Genomic DNA, 16,819 nt, shown 5'->3' with positions numbered 1-16,819 from the left:
TGCAAGTATGATTAAACTGCAACTGCTCTTCCTGTAGGACTTACCACATGAACTCAAGGAATTTTCAGTTGTGTTAGTTTCATCTGCTTAGCACTGACCTTCCTAGCTACTACCTTCTGGTCTAGGTTACTATGCAGATTAGGTACATGCCTACTTTACCTTAAGAGACAAATCTCACCTTGACCTCTCAAAGTCAGTCTAAGCTTAAGTACCATAAATGTATGCCAGTTTGTTACTTAGAAGCAGTTGTCTGAATTCAGAGGACTATTTAGAATATTTAATGTTCAAGAAAAAGATACAGGTTAGATGTAGACAATGAATTTTTGTGTTCATTTAGAGAAACTGTTTTAGCTTCAAGAACAGCATAACATTTTAACTTAGCTTCATTTCACATGCTTCCTCATTTTAAACTGCCAGCATGTTGAGATGCATCCCCTACAAGGCAGAGCAGATTAGGACAGTAAGGACAGAAATCTATTTCAGAATTAAACCATTTGGTACCAGAATGCATGAAGAGAGTGAAGGGTAGGATTGCTGGATCATCACTACAAACAATTTAAGCGAACTTTTATTGAAGCATTAAGTTGTGGTACAGATATTTTTAAATGATCAAAGTCTAACACCACAGAAATTATAAACACCATACTCCCCCCATCCTGATCACCCAGATAGTTCAATAACCCATTCAACAGCTTTCATTTTCATAGACGAGGCTTATGCTTCTTTTTATAAGATGCATTCTTTCAGTATTACTTGAAAAGGGATCTTCAGTCTACTTAAAGGACCTCAAGCCAAAAAATGTCAGAACAATTTGGATAATGCAAGAACAAAAAAACCCCCATTGAAATATTGGTCCTCAATTTTAACACCAAAAAGCAATAGTGCCATTTACAGCATGTAATTGATAACATTGGTAAAGAACATCAATAATATGCTTTAAAAAATCAAAATGTTCCAACCACTTGATTTCTAACCAAGCAGACTTTAGTTTAGAAGCACTGAAAAAGTGCTTCATTTATAAATATGGAAGGAACAAAAGAACCATTGCATCAAACCAGAAAGAGTCAAAACATTGCAAGGACAAGAGGGGAAAAATAATCTCAATTTTGTTGTTAACATGCTGGTCTCACAGCTGTTAAAATCCCAGTATTTGCAAACAAACAGCTGAAAGTGTGCCAGCTTTTCAAAGCCTGCATTTTAGTCAATACTCATTAAAGTGACTTTGAATTACACACTTATTCATGCTCCATGAATAGCGTTCTACTTCACTTCTGTCCAGGTGTCCCAGACAGTTCTTGTTCTATGCCTTCACTTAATGCCCTCAAGTCACAGTAAGAGGAACCACCTTAGCAATTAGGAGGAAAAAAACAGATGAAGTCACAACACTCAAGTACAACATAAGTCACATGCACAATGTCACAGGACTGTCACAAGACAGAGGCACTAGCTTTGCTTGGAACAACAAAATGAAGTGACACTGGACCAGTTTAGAAGCACTCTTTACAGTCCAAAGTGGCAGGTCACAAGTTTTACTGAGAATAATCCAAACCAATCAACACACCCAGACTGGCAAATTCCACTCTTCCACTTGCCCTACCTGCCAGTGCTCAGGAGCACCAGCTTCCTGTTCTGACATAACAGGTGATTAGGACAGAAATGCCTGGTGCCAATATGAACTTGCACTTTTGCAAAGCTGTCACACAATTATGCCAAAGCACTTGAAGCCTGGCTCAGCTCTTCCCCTATCAAGTCTTGGACCTTCATCAAATTCTGCCGTTGCGTAGCGGTGTGACAGCTTGGGGATGCGGACAGACAAACAAGCATTAAGGTGAGACAAAATTTAGCCTGCACTAGTACCGATACCCAAGTTACTAAAGGTGAAAGACCAATGCATTAGCCCAGTGCTACAGGAGAGCTGAGCAAATTCCTAGAAGCTTTATTAGAGCATGAAAAGTCAGCCTGATTTAAAAATAAATCAACCACCACCTGTAGTAGCAAAACAATTTGTAACTGTTTTAAGAACTTTCTCCAAACATGAAAGTGTTAATTAGGAATCAGTTTCATTAGAAATCATAGAAGTTCATCAAAAACTGTTTTAGACTTAAATCACAACTTAGATTAAAAATAAAAGAGTGACAATTTAACAGAACTGTCCCCAGTGAGTAGGTTGAGGCTGAAGTCTAATGAGGACGAAAGCCTTGTCTGTGGGGAATTTTTGGTGATACTTGAAGAAAAACTATAGTGTGTGTAATTCTACCTGAATCATTTTTACAAGTGTTGTAAAGTTTCATACAGTAAGATTTTTCTACATGCACTTCAATTTCACAGCAAGAGTGGCATAGAGTACCTAAACACAGAAGAGAGCATTCATGCAAGATATCTAACTCCTTGATATAATAATGCATACAATTCAAAATGGTTATACTATGATTACACCTAGGGCTTTCCACAACTACAAGGTGGTGGGAGTGGAAAGCATGGCCCCCTGAATCATTAACTAGAAAGCAACCACCACCTTCTATATGGGATTTCTTTTTGCGCTTTTTCTTCATTCTTAATCAACTGTGCTGCTGCTGGCGATTTTTTGTAAAACTGGTAAAAACAAAATTATAATCACTGAATTGGGCAATCTGGTGATCAAGACGTTTAAATCCCTCAATCTTCTGGGCAGAGGAAAACACTGTGCGACATTTAGAGCTCTAGAAAACAAAAAAAAGTGGAAGTTACTTTTTAAACTGTCATTTAGAGATGCATTTCATATATGGTTCTTAGTGTTAACGACATGTTTTAAAACTCTTCCTGACAGTGGTGCAGAAAGTTTAATTCCCAAGCAGTGATTCTGCTCCCTACATATAGTACTGCTGTTCTCTGAACCACTGTGAGGGGTGGAGCACCTCTCCTATGGACACAGGCTGAGAGAATTGGGGCTGTCCAGCCTGGAGAAGAGAAGGCTCTGGGGAGACCTTACAGCACCTTCCAGTGCCTAAAGCAGGCTGCAAGAGAGCTGGATAGGGACTTTTTACAAGAGCATGTAGTGGTAGAACAAGGGATGACAGATTTAAACTGAAAGAGGGTGGATTTAGATTAGATACTAGAAAAAAAAAAAAATCTTCACTATGAGGGTGGTGAGACACTGGAACAGGTTGCCCAGAGAAAAGTTGTGGATGCCCCATCCCTGGCAGTGTTCAAGGCCAGGTAGGATGGGGCTTTGAGCAAGTCAGTCTAGTGCAAGGTGCCCCTGCCCATGGCAGGGGGTTGGAACCAGATGATCTTTAAGGTCCCCTCCAACCCAAGTAATTTTGTGGTTCTATGATTAGCTGAGAGCAACACCATTAACAGCAGCTGTTCTACAACTGAGTTGCAGGCAAATCCAGAAAAATGCCAAAGCAAGAAATTATGCCTACACAGAATTACACAGGAAGTCATTAGAATACTGAGACTGGGATGCCTCATCTTACTGTTTTTGAAGTTTTCTGAAGATCAGATTTAGTACATGCCAAAGCAAGACTGAAGAGTATTTTCACTTTCCAAAGAAACTACCATCTAAATATAGAGGCAAACTGGAAACTGTTAATCTCCAGTAAAAACCTCTAGCCTTGCTTCATTTGTGTCTATGTGTATTTCATCAGCTGATAAGCAAATGCAAGAAAACTCACCTGATTAACAAAGAGAGTTGTCACAAATTTTCCTGGCTTGAAAACCTCTACAACTTTTCTAATCAGGTCATCATAAGAGGTCTGACTTATGTTTGTTTCAAAACTAACATAAGAAAACTCTGGTTCTGGAGTGATGTGAATAGTCCAGTAAGTTCCCTGGAAAAAAATTAAAGTATTATTACCACCAAATACTTATTTCTTTTAATTACCAATGCTAATTAATAATGAGTGTAAAACTTACATCCGATTTCATCCCATTCATTGAATACCCACAAGGATTGAACATTGTAGCATCAATAACAGAACCTGGTATCAGGTCACGAATTCCACTCATCTGAAACAAAGTTAAACAACTCTCTTTATCATGCATCCTTACACTTGTTTAGATTTAACTCAAAGGCAGAATGAACATCTATTCAGCAAACAGGACACCAGAATTCTCCAAATAACAAGTCACCCTGATTACTTGTACCACTGTAGATGACTTTGCTTTGCATCCTGCCACTACATAAATGGCAGTGACAAGCTGCATGCAAACTATCCCACTGCCTCTTACAGAGCCCAGCTGCATCCATCCAAGACAAGGAAACAGCTTAGAATTCCAAAATGTACTTGCTTTTGCTGCTGAAATGAAAAACTGAGCTTCTCTTCAACCACTATCCACAAAGTGAAGGCTGTTTACATTTACTTCAGAGTAAGGATACACTACTTTATACCCCAGAAAGAAGTGCAATCCCAAGTGTTTTGATTTACCACACAGTACCTGAGCTACAGCCAAATATCAATAGCAAATACAGTATGAGAATCAAAGCCTAAGATGGAAAACAAGATGAAGTCAGGGTACTTGTCAGGAAAATCTGCTCATGTCACATGACCTTCCCATCTGGGAAAAGGGGAAGAGCAGGCAAACTCATCACGTTATGCTTAGACCCCAAACCTGCCCTTCCCCTCATCCAAATGGCTCCATGATTTAACCCTGATTTTGATACCTACTTAACCTTTGCATTCCTTATCTCCAGTCTAAGCCTTACTCCTTGTAATGTACATCCTTCAAAGCTACTCAAATTGTGGTTTTATTCCTACTCCTACATTCTTCAGAGTAAAAGCTTCCAATCACCCAAAGCACTGCATATTGCTCCTTTCACTAAAGGAAGGGCATTGAAAACATGAAGTTATATTCCCCAAAAACATTCTAGAGTTAAATCCATTTTCCTCCCAAAGTATTAAACCAACACTTTCTACATCATCTCTCCTACCACAAAATAAACCTTGTATTAAAAGGTAAGTGAAAGAAGCATTTTGTTGCCCTGTTTCCACCATTCCCCAAAAACCCCTTAGTTTTCAAGCAAACATACACGAGTGACATCATTTGCAGTAACACCATCTTTCATGTAGAACTGGTCCATAACTACTGGGTCAAGCTCACTCATCAGAATTTCCAGTGTCTGATCAGGCTGACTGGATATCCGACTCTCTGGGAAATCCAGGGTGTACAGGTACCTACATATAGCACAAATCAATTATGTAACACATATTAACAGCACCAAGTTAAGTTCTACTGTAAGCCCCAAAGACTTCCAACACTTCACATACATACCAGCAATCAGAGTTCATACGCCCCATGCAATAAGCTGCTCCATCTAGACAAGACAAAAAGCCTCCAGTTAATGTACCACAGCTGAACATTTATGTAAAAGATTATAGTCATTTCTTATTTAAAGACAGAGGCCTTTCACAAAACCCCACAAGGTTCACTGATGCAGTCAGCAGCTGTATCAAATAACCAGGTATTTAACTTCAGGAATGCAAAGTTAATAATAAGAAAAGCAAGTTCCCTCTGAAGTGGGTCTGGCCACCCCAGCTGAGAGGCTACTATCAGGAAATTGAGACTACAGTTTGCTATGCACAGAGAGTGGTACTCTTAAAGCCTCTATTAAATGCATTCACCCCAGCTGAGAGGCTACTATCAGGAAATTGATACTACAGTTTTGCTATGCACAGAGAGAAACCCTGGTACTCTTAAAGCCTCTATTAAATGCATGTATGATTATCATTTATTTTCAAATAATTCAGATGAGTACCACAGCTTCCATGTTCCTTCAAAAACCTGTCACTATTTAAACTTTAAGATTCTTCTTGTAAGTCTTAAACTGTATTAAATGTTTAAATTCAGTTTTTAGCATAGTAACTTCTCCGAGAAAAGCCCACATTTTTCTTCAGTGTATTACTTACTTTAAATTACTATCCTAGCTTTTCAATAGGGCTTTCAGAATTCCACAGAGTGATTCTGAAGAGTGATTGGAAGTCTGAAGCTGACACAAGGTGTTAAATGTCAAGCTTAGTACGATTTAAATTTTGATCTTGGCAAGCTAGTATCAGGAATTCAGAAAATAAGTATTTATAGCTTTGGACTTTTATGCAAGGACTGCTGAATGCTTGGTCTGGCAGCCTGTACATATTGTACTGCTCATCACATCTCATGTAACATCAACTCTTCACCCAACTTTGCTGAAGTTTCATCAACTTACTTGGGAAAATTTCATTAAGAAACTCTACTTCTTCCTGGAAATTCCTATGTGGGTACTCCTGGTGGGAAGGCTTCATGAAATTCTTACGTGAATAAAAGAAGCTCTGAAAAAATAAAGGTGCATCTTAGATATTGAATATATCCATCCATCTTGAATCTAAGAATTTAGAAAAATGCAAGCATTTATGATGAACCTTCACAGGACCTAAGGTTTCATTGTCAAAACACTGCTGCCTGTATTCCTGTTTCAGAAGCACACGGTTATCCCTATCTTAATTTCTAAGCTTCAGGAGACAGCTTAGTTCTGAACTTGTCTTCCACTAGACAGCATGGTCACAGTTACTCTTAAGTAACTCAGCACAATAGCATTTGTTAGGTAGCACCCACTAAGAGACAAATAAAAGGGCAAATGCTACAGCAGAGCAATCTTACATTACAATCTTCCCATTATGGGAAGCATACATTAGTGTCGAAGTTTCAGAATATTTAATAAAAAGAGTGGATTTGAATAGTAGTAAAAAGCTTTTTGTACATTGCGAGGAAGATTTGACACCTTACCTGAATTGAGTCAAACCCACTGTATTCCCTAGCAAGCTCCAACAGGGGAACCAGTGCTTGCAGTAAGAGGGTGGTACCACACGTCTTCAAAATGAAACGTCTCTTGGAGACAAACATGCTACTCTCACTGTAAAAGAGGTGTTAAGAATATATTAAGTGCTCTACATGAAACAATCCAGGAGGGAGTTGTTTGGTCTTGGTTCTTATCCCAACCAAATACATTCAGCATATGGCAAATAAACATAGTCAGCAAATAAATTAATAGAATGCAGCTAACATTTAAGAGCTGTTATGATTTCCCAAAACAAATACCTGCTCCAAGCATGATATTGCAAAGCTGTCACACTACAGGAAAAGGCACACACATTAGACACCCTCAAACCATCCCAGAAACACAAACATGCTGTGATTTGGGTACACAGGCACAGCTATACAATATGCCTTACCAATAAGATACTGAAATTAACTATACATTAATTAAGTCAGATACTTCACTACAGCCCAACTGAACTGGAGATAGGCATTGATACTGCATCCAGAACATTTAAACATGCTTAACAAGTATCTTGTCACCAGGTAACTGAAAAATGGGAGTAAAAATTAGCTTAAATAACTCAATTTGGAATGCTGTTTACAAATCAAAGTCAAGGTTAAATTTCATCCAGGATGCAGTCCAACTAGTTACTCTTTTCAATATTTTATTTTAAATATGAGTCTTGAAGGAACAAGACTTGAGCAGTTTCTTTGACTAGCTTGCTTTTAGCATAACCTTGCCCTCAAGGCAGTCTTTCAGAGTACAAAAGCTTCGGTATTTGTAATCTGAAGTAAATCAGAGAATGTCAAATGTGTCTGTAAAGTTCATGCAGAAAAAGCAAGAAAGCATTTTGCAAGATGAAAAACACATGGCAAAAGTAGTGTCCTTACAACTAACTGCAGCATAACACAAAAATTCCAGGGTTTCAGGAAAGCTACAGTTTTACAGATACCCTTAGGTCAGCTGCAAGAGTTGTTCCACTTGATAGTAGTATCTGCAGTTAAAGCTGATCTACAGATAAGGTTTTTTTGCTGATCTATAAGTGACACCTATAGCCTATTCTGCTGAAGTAACACTAAAATTCTGTATTGGGGACACTTATTTACCCATGGACAAAATTCAGTCATGATGTGCAAAGCCACCACAGCTCTGTCAATCCTTTTGGTTAAAGGGAAAAAGAAACAACTATGAAGAAATCTGCACCTCTGAACAGAAGACCCCTGCAAATTGTAGCCATCAATTACAGGACATTAACCCGACAATGGATTCTCAGCCAAGTGGATCACATATGACGGCTTTCACTTTTTTCCCCTCCTAGGGACTAAAAGAATGAGCCAGGGCCTTACCTGAGTACATAAGCTTCCTGCTTGTCAGTTTTTGTCACACTTATGATCAAACAATGCACATTCTCCAGAAGTTTGTCCCACTCAATCCTGTGAAGAAATTATAGGAGAGCACAAACAACAGGTTAAACAAATCAAAGCCTGGGGGAGCCCTGAATAAAAAGCCCAAACAAGACTAGAGTCTTGAGTTACTGGGTCTGAAAGCACAAAATGGGAAGACTTCATATAGGGACTGTCTCTCACAATACAGTAATACTGAATTCTTTGCTCTTGATGGCTCAGTATTCCTCAAAGTCTGACACTGTGATCTCCTGCATGCAGACAACTGCCAAACATCAACCTCAAGCTTCTAACTAGGAGAGTCAGGATGACCTTAAATCCTGCATCCCACATGTACTAAGATAAAATTAATTGTTTAGTAACTTAAGGTATGCTTTAGGTTGAATCTCTATGCACTTCAACCACAGCAGTCATTGGCAACTACTAGAGTAATAAACCAGCAAGTTATCATTAAGATGTTTTAATTGACCAGTTTAGAGTCAAGTTCATAATTTAACTGAAAACCTACAAACTAATAGATTTCAATGGCCTGAATTCCTCTGTGACCAACCAGGATCACAGAATTCCTTCATACAGTGCAAACTGTAGCTATGGTGCTAGAATTCAGTATGGGGGTAGAAGTTTAACATTTCAATTCTTTACTAGTATTACTCATTCTACAAGGAATCTGAAAAAAATAAACATAAACCAAGGGCTCAAATTAAACCAAAAGACTTTCAAGTACTCAAGAGGAATGAGACTTGCAAAAAAACTACTTTGGTTGTCAGTTCACTCTTGTATCTAGACCCGATCAGCAGAATCCAATATAGTCAATTTTCCTATAAATAAGACAGGAACAGATACAGCTTCCTGACGTCACAAAATTACAAGACTGCCAGCTGTCCTACTTCTCCCTTCCCACAGCATATTCCACCTGCAGGTTTGTGCTGGCTCTTGTCCTCAGGGATGTCATGAGCCAAGAGATTTACTAACCCAGCACAAAACTAAGCTGCCCATCAGCAGAGCTAGAATAACTGCAGGAGCTGGGAGCACGAAAGAATTGCCAATTTTTTGTCACCAAGCAAGCTCAACTTGCCCATATAAAACTGTCAGCCTAATCCTTCTTCAGGAGTCAGACCTCTCACCCTTTACTGGCACTGCAAAAGCCCCATGGCTGTGATCCATGACAGAGCACTCACTGTTAATTCCATCAACAGGCTTCCTCCTGCAGCCACCAGTCTCTCCTCTTAGAAAACTGGTCAGTTCATGAAGTTTTAGATTCTGTTGTAAGCATAATTAAAACATCCAGATATTCTTTAGCCTCTCTAAACACTCCAGCAAATAAATGCCTTAACTTCTCCCTAAATGAATTTACTTATTCAGGAGAATGCCTCCTGAAACTGAATTCTGTATCTTTACTAATACTTGAAGATTTCCCATTTAAAGTATATATTACACCAGAATAGTAGTATTTATATAGATTTGATTCAACCAGAACATACTTAACTTACAGACTCATATTATACTCTCCTTTTAAATGACACTGAAGGTATTAAAAATGAGCTTAGGAAAATCCTGTGCATTTTAAAAAAACCTCATAATTAAGTGCACATCTGAACAAACTTTTTCCTCTGGCTACAGCACACCAGCATAAGTCTGCCAGTCACCCTTCCTGTAAACTGAACTAGGTAATGTATGAGATTGTTCAGATCATTCCAGCAACCCTATTGACATTTTATCTGCCATTAAATAAACACCCAGCATCTGACATTGCATTTGTGAAAGGTGAGGAAGAATTCCCTGATACTGAGCTGTACTAACCCCATTTGCACATTACTACAAATCTGATTTTGTACTTGTCTAAGTATTAATGGGCACATAACTATCTTAGGCTTTGCAAGAGCATATGTCTCAGCCTTCACAAGCTTCTTATCTGGTCAGACAGTAAAAACCTCAGCCTTATGCAGGCAAGTGACACTTTATCCCTGTAGCGCAGTTCTGTCCACCCTTTTCAGGGAAATGGCTCCTCTAAGCATCACACATATTAGCAGAGGAAGATGTAACAAGTTTGGCAGTCCAGGGAGGGGTCAATACAGCACCAACAATACACTACTGCATGTTAAGTCCAAAGCCCACGAAGCAAAGGAAGTCCCATTATGCTTGCTGGTGCTACAGCTGGTATTTAGGTACTATGGCTGAAATCCGCAGCTGCACAGGACCTTTGCACATCATAGTCCTCACTACTGTACTACAGAAGCCACAGATAAGTGTACACTAAATGTTGTGTTCAGCCTTTACAGAAATCAAGGGCAAGGTCATAATTTGATCTGTTTAGAGCAGCATTAAGGGAAAAACCCACAACTTTATAAACAGACAAGATGCCAGGCTTGCTCTAGAAGAATATATAGACTAACAATGGATTGCAGGACCCAGGATGAGACTTGGCCACATTAGGGAGAAGTTCTGCAGGGATACTGGCCTGTATCTATTTGCATTTTAAAGTTAAGTACAGAAAACTAAAGAAAGGCTGGATTTGATCCCGCATAATCTATTTAAACAAGATGACCTTAGTGTTTGGCATGTTCTATTGTTTAAAGCACACAAGGAAGAATATCTGGGACTACTTTGTACCAAGCAGATTAAGTTCACAAGTCTAACTCCTGTATTTCTTCCTTTTTTTTTTGATCCTCATAATTTATGTCACTAGTTGAGACAAGGAGTATCTACCCACACTTAAACAAAGAAACAAAATCAACCTTAAAAGTAGTATTTCAATGGTTATCACTACACATATTGCAGCTATTCAGTAATAAGTAAAAATTGTCTAAGTTAGTAACTCAAGTTTTTGAGAACACTACTTATTTCACAACTGAGTTAAGTTTTAACTTGGAAGGAAAGCCTCCAACTGAAAAAGGGTAACCGAGTAAGGCTAATTCTCAAAGTGCCACCACAGACTTCTGCTCATCAAAATTCCCCATTCAATGATCAATGTGCAAGGCATTACTATTTCCTAACTTATTTCCCATAACCAGACATCAGGACAATGCCAGTTTGGAAAATGCTTTCCTATACTCAAGCATAGTAGAATGTGATCCATGAGAATCATTGGCAGCTCTCACTGGAAGCAAGTTCTGCAGCAGACCTGCAGACACACACTTGAGACAGACTCCCCACTTTTGTGGGCTTATTGACCACTTCACTCCAAAACTGTAAGATTCCATTTCTGATTTTTCAAATAACTGCTACTTATCCAGAGTCAAATTAGTTTCTTGAATGGGCAAGCATGATTCATCTGAAATGACTGCACCTTCTCAGAGAATAGCAAATTAAAATGAAATACATCTACTCAAGTGTGAAGAACTGTCCTTGCTTGAACGGTAAAAAGCTATTTGTCCTACACTTGACTAGCAGAACATCCCAAAAGGGAAAAAAAAACCAACCAAGTTTAACAATCTACTCCTATCCTACTATCTACTGTGTTGCAATATTTAGTGCCTTATCAACAGACTTGTTACCAGAGTACAAATAACTTCCATTCAAACTGCCAACCAGGTATGTCAGTAGGGGAAAGCTATTATTAACTGAGAAGTAGCTTAACTGTAGGAAGTGTGCTTCATGTTGCTAATGAATAGTGAACAGTGCCTCTCAACCAAGCTCCAAAGCATCATATTTGCGCCTTTATTCAGAAGGAAGTTTTCCTTGACAGATAAAACCATGCTTTTGAATGCAAGTTATTGGCCTCTTCTGAGCCTTTACCTTCGGGGTAAAATACATTCTTTAACAAGAGTCAAGCATACCAGGCACAATACTGCTGTTTCAGGCCAACTGGGAGAGTTGCCTGAACAGCAATTTGAAGAGATTAAGAACTACATCAAGAATTCATTCCTATCAGCAACAACAGCCTCCTCAAGCACACCACCCCAGTAGAAGTACCTTGCTAAGGCAGCTAGACAGCACTGGAAAGAAAAGCTGTTTTACAGCAGGGCGGGAATTTTTAGCAAATAAATCATATGCAGCTCCTAAATACAGCTTAAGCCACATACATACTCTTGCATAGCTTTTCATTAAAATAGAACAGCTGACAATTCTGTAGTACCAAAAGTAATAAGCCTTTTAATCTTGACTGTAAGACCTTGTTTTAATGTCAAGCATTCAACTGCAGAGCAATCTTTTATCCCTTCACCTGTTACCTACTAAGTACTTTCAGGAGCCACATAGGTATCAGTTACCTCATTAGCAGGCTACAGTTAAATAGGCAAATTCCTACCAATACCATGATCCAGACAGCCAAATTTAAAACTCTGTCTAAACTGCCTACACAGAGGAGATGCAGCCAAGACACACGAAAGCTGGCTAAGTATCAGTGTCAGCAGAGTTGGAACATTGGTTTCAAGTGTCCTGAAACAGGTAGGAAACACACAAAAGTCACAAGCATTTTAAATCACCTCCTAGCCATTAGTGTATTTCTCTGCGGACAGCTGCATGTGAATTACTTCCTACTAGAAAAATAATTCATGAATTGCTGTTTAAGATAGATTACCTTGAACCACTTACGTAGCCTGAGTTTAGGCTCAGGGCATTTGCAACTTGATAAGTTTACTTAGGCAGTATCTGTGGGGTGCACAAGTGTCACACCCTCTATATATTCTGAGCACATATATTAGAGAGACTGTCCACATCTCCCTTATCTTAAACTTAAGGAGCTCTCCAGGGACATACACTTAATCTAGAGAGACAGGCACCTGAATGGAAAATTGCATCCACATCGAAAGTGATTCTATGCAGTACTCCTCACAAAATCCTTCTTACCTAGAAAGTCCCAAGCCAACTACTTTAGAGCATCACTACCGAATGAAACCAAAATACTTCAGCAATGGCACAAAGATGGCCACAGATAGTGCTCTGAAGGCTGCATATTTCTCCTGCTGCAGGCCTTACACCACTATTGCAGTTACATGAAATGGGGACTCCATCCTTTACATCTAAAGATACTCAAAGGGTATTCCCAAATCTCTCATATCCAAGGACATCCAAAGGGTTTAAGGAACCATGAGGCACAGCAAGACCTACAAGCAACATTCAGGGCAAATCAGTGTAATTTTCTCCAGAAGGAACATACTGTAAAGCAGCAAGTATCACCAAAAGCCCCAAGTCTTCCTGTTCTCCTGGCTGAGCAAACAACCATTAGGAAAGCCCTTTGAGGAATACACCAATAGCTGCTTATTTATTTGCTACAGGGTCTCACTAACAGCCCAGACCTTTGACAGAAAGTGACTAACCAAATGCTTCAGCGGTAAGGTAGGAAAATGTCAGAAAGCCTTCAACCTAAGTCTTCACTTCCTGCAAGCAGTATCAGAATCAGCAGTAGTGAGAATAAAAGGGCTTGTTTCCTTTGTGTAAAACCATTCTTTAATTATAATTTTGAGTTACAAGAAAACATTTTACCTGTAGTTGTGAATCCGATCTAAAATCTAGTTGATTAATATCCATTCTGATGAGGGGAAGACTGCACTCTTGCTTAAAGTTCTCCAGATAACCTTGCATTGCCCATAAAAAAAGCTCAGCAAGTACACAGGGACAGAAGCCCTTATCTTAGCACAGCCCTGCCTTATTTCCAGAGTCACTTCAGTTTTGTTCCAAAGCACTGCAAGAGTAAGAGCAGACCAGGGTTCATAGCCCAGCTTCCTTGTACCGTCAGTGTTTGAGGAAACAGGCAGGTAACACTGCCCAGGACTGGGGGAAGGGCAGAGGTGCAGCAGCACTGCAGCTAAAAAAAGCTCAGCAAGTACACAGGGACAGAAGCCCTTATCTTAGCACAGCCCTGCCTTATTTCCAGAGTCACTTCAGTTTTGTTCCAAAGCACTGCAAGAGTAAGAGCAGACCAGGGTTCATAGCCCAGCTTCCTTGTACCGTCAGTGTTTGAGGAAACAGGCAGGTAACACTGCCCAGGACTGGGGGAAGGGCAGAGGTGCAGCAGCACTGCAGCAGTGAACAAAGCAAGGATTTACAGGACTCCTATCAAATCATTGACTGGATAGTGCTTGGGAGCTTTCTTGTAGCACAGGATCAGAATGTTTTATCAATGTCACCCCATGCTGCTCATTGATGCAGTTTTCTCCACCTTGTGTCTCCACATAATATAGACAAATAGGAAGCAGATTAAAAGTCCATAAATAAGCTTAATTTCAGCGTATTCCTCAGGGCTGAATGCTTGAGATATGAACTTTTAACACTGGCATCATTTATTTATGGTTTCAAACTTCTGTACGTTCAAGATCCTGATAACCCTTGAGATGGAAAATGCATAGCTGCACATCATCTGAAGGAATAAACAGCTTATTTTACTGTGGGGATAGTGAATGCACCACACAGTCACCATGGAAATCCAGGGCTTGCAGCAAGTTTATCATGTTTTCAGCAAACCCTCTGTTTTCTATACATAGTTTAAGGCTATTTTTTTAGAAAAAAACATGCTTTACAAAGCATAGTGAGAACAAGCAATAAATTAAAGCAAATTATTTTGAGACCACAAAAACATTAACTTCATGCCACTGCTGAATATAAGCAGGGTAGGCATATTTAGATGCTTGCCAGTAACTATTTCAACCACGAGACCTTTCTGCCTAACTCATTAACAAGTGAGCAAAAACACCCCAAAACTTAACAACAAAGTAGAGCTCAAGTTCAATACTTTTTAGTTGGGATCTTTATTGAATGTATTTAAATGACAGTCAGATCTTTTCTGAAATACATTACACCCAATCCAAACTTTGATCCAGAAAGCAGGTTTGCCCACAGGAGGAAAAAATGCGGAAAAAAAAAAGTTTTAACTGCATCAGCTCAAGAGCTTTTTTTTTTTTTGCTGATGATATCCAGCAAGGACTTGAAAATATCTAGTCCCTAACAAGCACACACAACATGGAAATTTTTAGCTTTGAACACCAGCTTAGTCATTCAGTAGATGAATGGTTCACATTTCACTACTAAGCAGGTATTACAATACAAAAGGCAAGCTCAACTGGTTTGCAATTTGATTCTAATTTAGCTATTGTTCTACACTTTCAGCTTTGATTTCAGATTCTGTTCAACATAAACTAGCTTATTCAATCACCTTTATAGAATTAGCATAGCAGGATACATTGTATTCAGGACTTTCATTTGCATCTATCAGCTGTAATAGGTAACTTAATTCTGATGGTTTTCCGAAAGAGAATGTTTGTAGAAGTTCATTTCATGCTAGAAACACAGTATCACTGATAATTACAAGCAAACTCAGGTTAATAGCACTTTCAGACGTATCACAGCTTCCTGCCAAAAAAAGTAAGCAACTTCGATTAACATGCTGTATTAAGAGCCAATTAACACAAAAGTCTTCAAAGCCTGCTCACAGCTCTGACAGTGTTAAAGACCACACGTTCAACAGTTAACAGTTTTTATCCACTCTATTAAAACTTTACGGCCATATCTAAACCACACAAAGGAACTGCGCCGGTACTGACACTGCAATTACCTTAAATGCTCTTGAGCAGTTTAAAAGTTAAGTTTGCAGTTTTGCAAACACGAGTCTGAGCTGACAAATGGAAGACCAGAGAGCATGAATGTGTCAGCGAGGAAAGCATTTGCAGAATGCCACCTCTAAACTACATCTGCATATTAACACAAAAATACTTTGGGAATCTTTCACATTTTAAGTCAAACACTACAGGACTCCTCAAGCACCTGCGTAGCTCACATCATCTGCAAGTATTTCAGCTAGGATTTTCCTTCCAGGATTACCTGGACATTAACTGTACAGGCTGTTACCCTGTATCTGCTACACCACTAAGCCTCAGAGCTATAAAACCACATTTGATGACTTCCATGTTAAGTACATTATTCAGAAAGATCTAAATAGTTTCACAAGTCAAAGTCAGATGAGCATATTACCTCATTACACCAACAGGATAGAAGTAAAAATGTATTCTTCAGTGCTTCTGGTACAGCAGAAACGAAGCTTCCACTAACCATGAGCATTCAGATGCACACACAACATGGGCTATTCACTATTTTTAAAAAAAGGCAGTTATCTGCTCACTGCCAATTCAGATCTGTGAATAGCTAAGTCTACCAATATATACACGAGAAATTTGCTGAGAAATACCAAAACAAAGGAAAAGAAACAGGATACATCTCTGAATGGAGCTGCTACCATCATCAACATATTCCAAACATTAAATACACTACTACAAGCTCCCTGACCAGAGATCGTTGGGTAACAGTGATATGCACAAGCAGATCTGGATGCACAGACAGCCAGATCCTCCAGCTACCACCCGAACCTGAAAAGCTGAACAGTTGGCCATACTGAAGGTGAACTACTGACATGAGTAAAACGTGCAGATTTGCCCTGTTTGCTTAGGACAAGCCTGCCTTTTCCAGCTGTGTCAGCTGATCCCACCTACATACCATTTTTGTTGTCACTGCAAGCTCATCCACAGTTCTGCAGATTTTGTTTTGTACTTCAAGCTTGCAGCTACCATTTTCTGACACTTCCAGAACACATTTTTTTTGTGGATCTCCAAGTTAGAAGTCTAAGTATTCCACGAATGGTCTGGGTTGGAAGGGGCCCTAAAGACTATCTAGCGCCAGCGTTTCTACACTGTCCCTCTCCAAAATACAGCCC

General features: G+C 39.3%; 1 protein-coding gene across 1 annotated transcript; it reads right to left on the bottom strand.

Annotated features, from left to right (window-relative positions):
• Positions 1–539: 539 nt before the first annotated feature.
• Positions 540–8,207, bottom strand: AMD1 (adenosylmethionine decarboxylase 1). The gene is made up of 8 exons (XM_008637770.2): positions 8,122–8,207; positions 6,742–6,868; positions 6,185–6,287; positions 5,254–5,296; positions 5,012–5,156; positions 3,898–3,990; positions 3,657–3,812; positions 540–2,699 (listed from the first exon to the last, which is right to left on the bottom strand). The coding sequence occupies exons 2-8, from the start codon at positions 6,856–6,858 to the stop codon at positions 2,559–2,561; spliced, it is 798 nt and encodes a 265-aa protein (XP_008635992.1). The 5' UTR covers positions 6,859–6,868; positions 8,122–8,207; the 3' UTR covers positions 540–2,558.
• Positions 8,208–16,819: the final 8,612 nt, after the last annotated feature.

Source organism: Corvus brachyrhynchos, unplaced genomic scaffold (assembly GCF_000691975.1).
Source record: "Corvus brachyrhynchos isolate BGI_N302 unplaced genomic scaffold, ASM69197v1 scaffold14, whole genome shotgun sequence".
In the NCBI taxonomy this organism is placed as follows: Eukaryota; Metazoa; Chordata; class Aves; order Passeriformes; family Corvidae; genus Corvus; species Corvus brachyrhynchos.
This window is presented reverse-complemented; position numbering and strand designations above follow the sequence as displayed.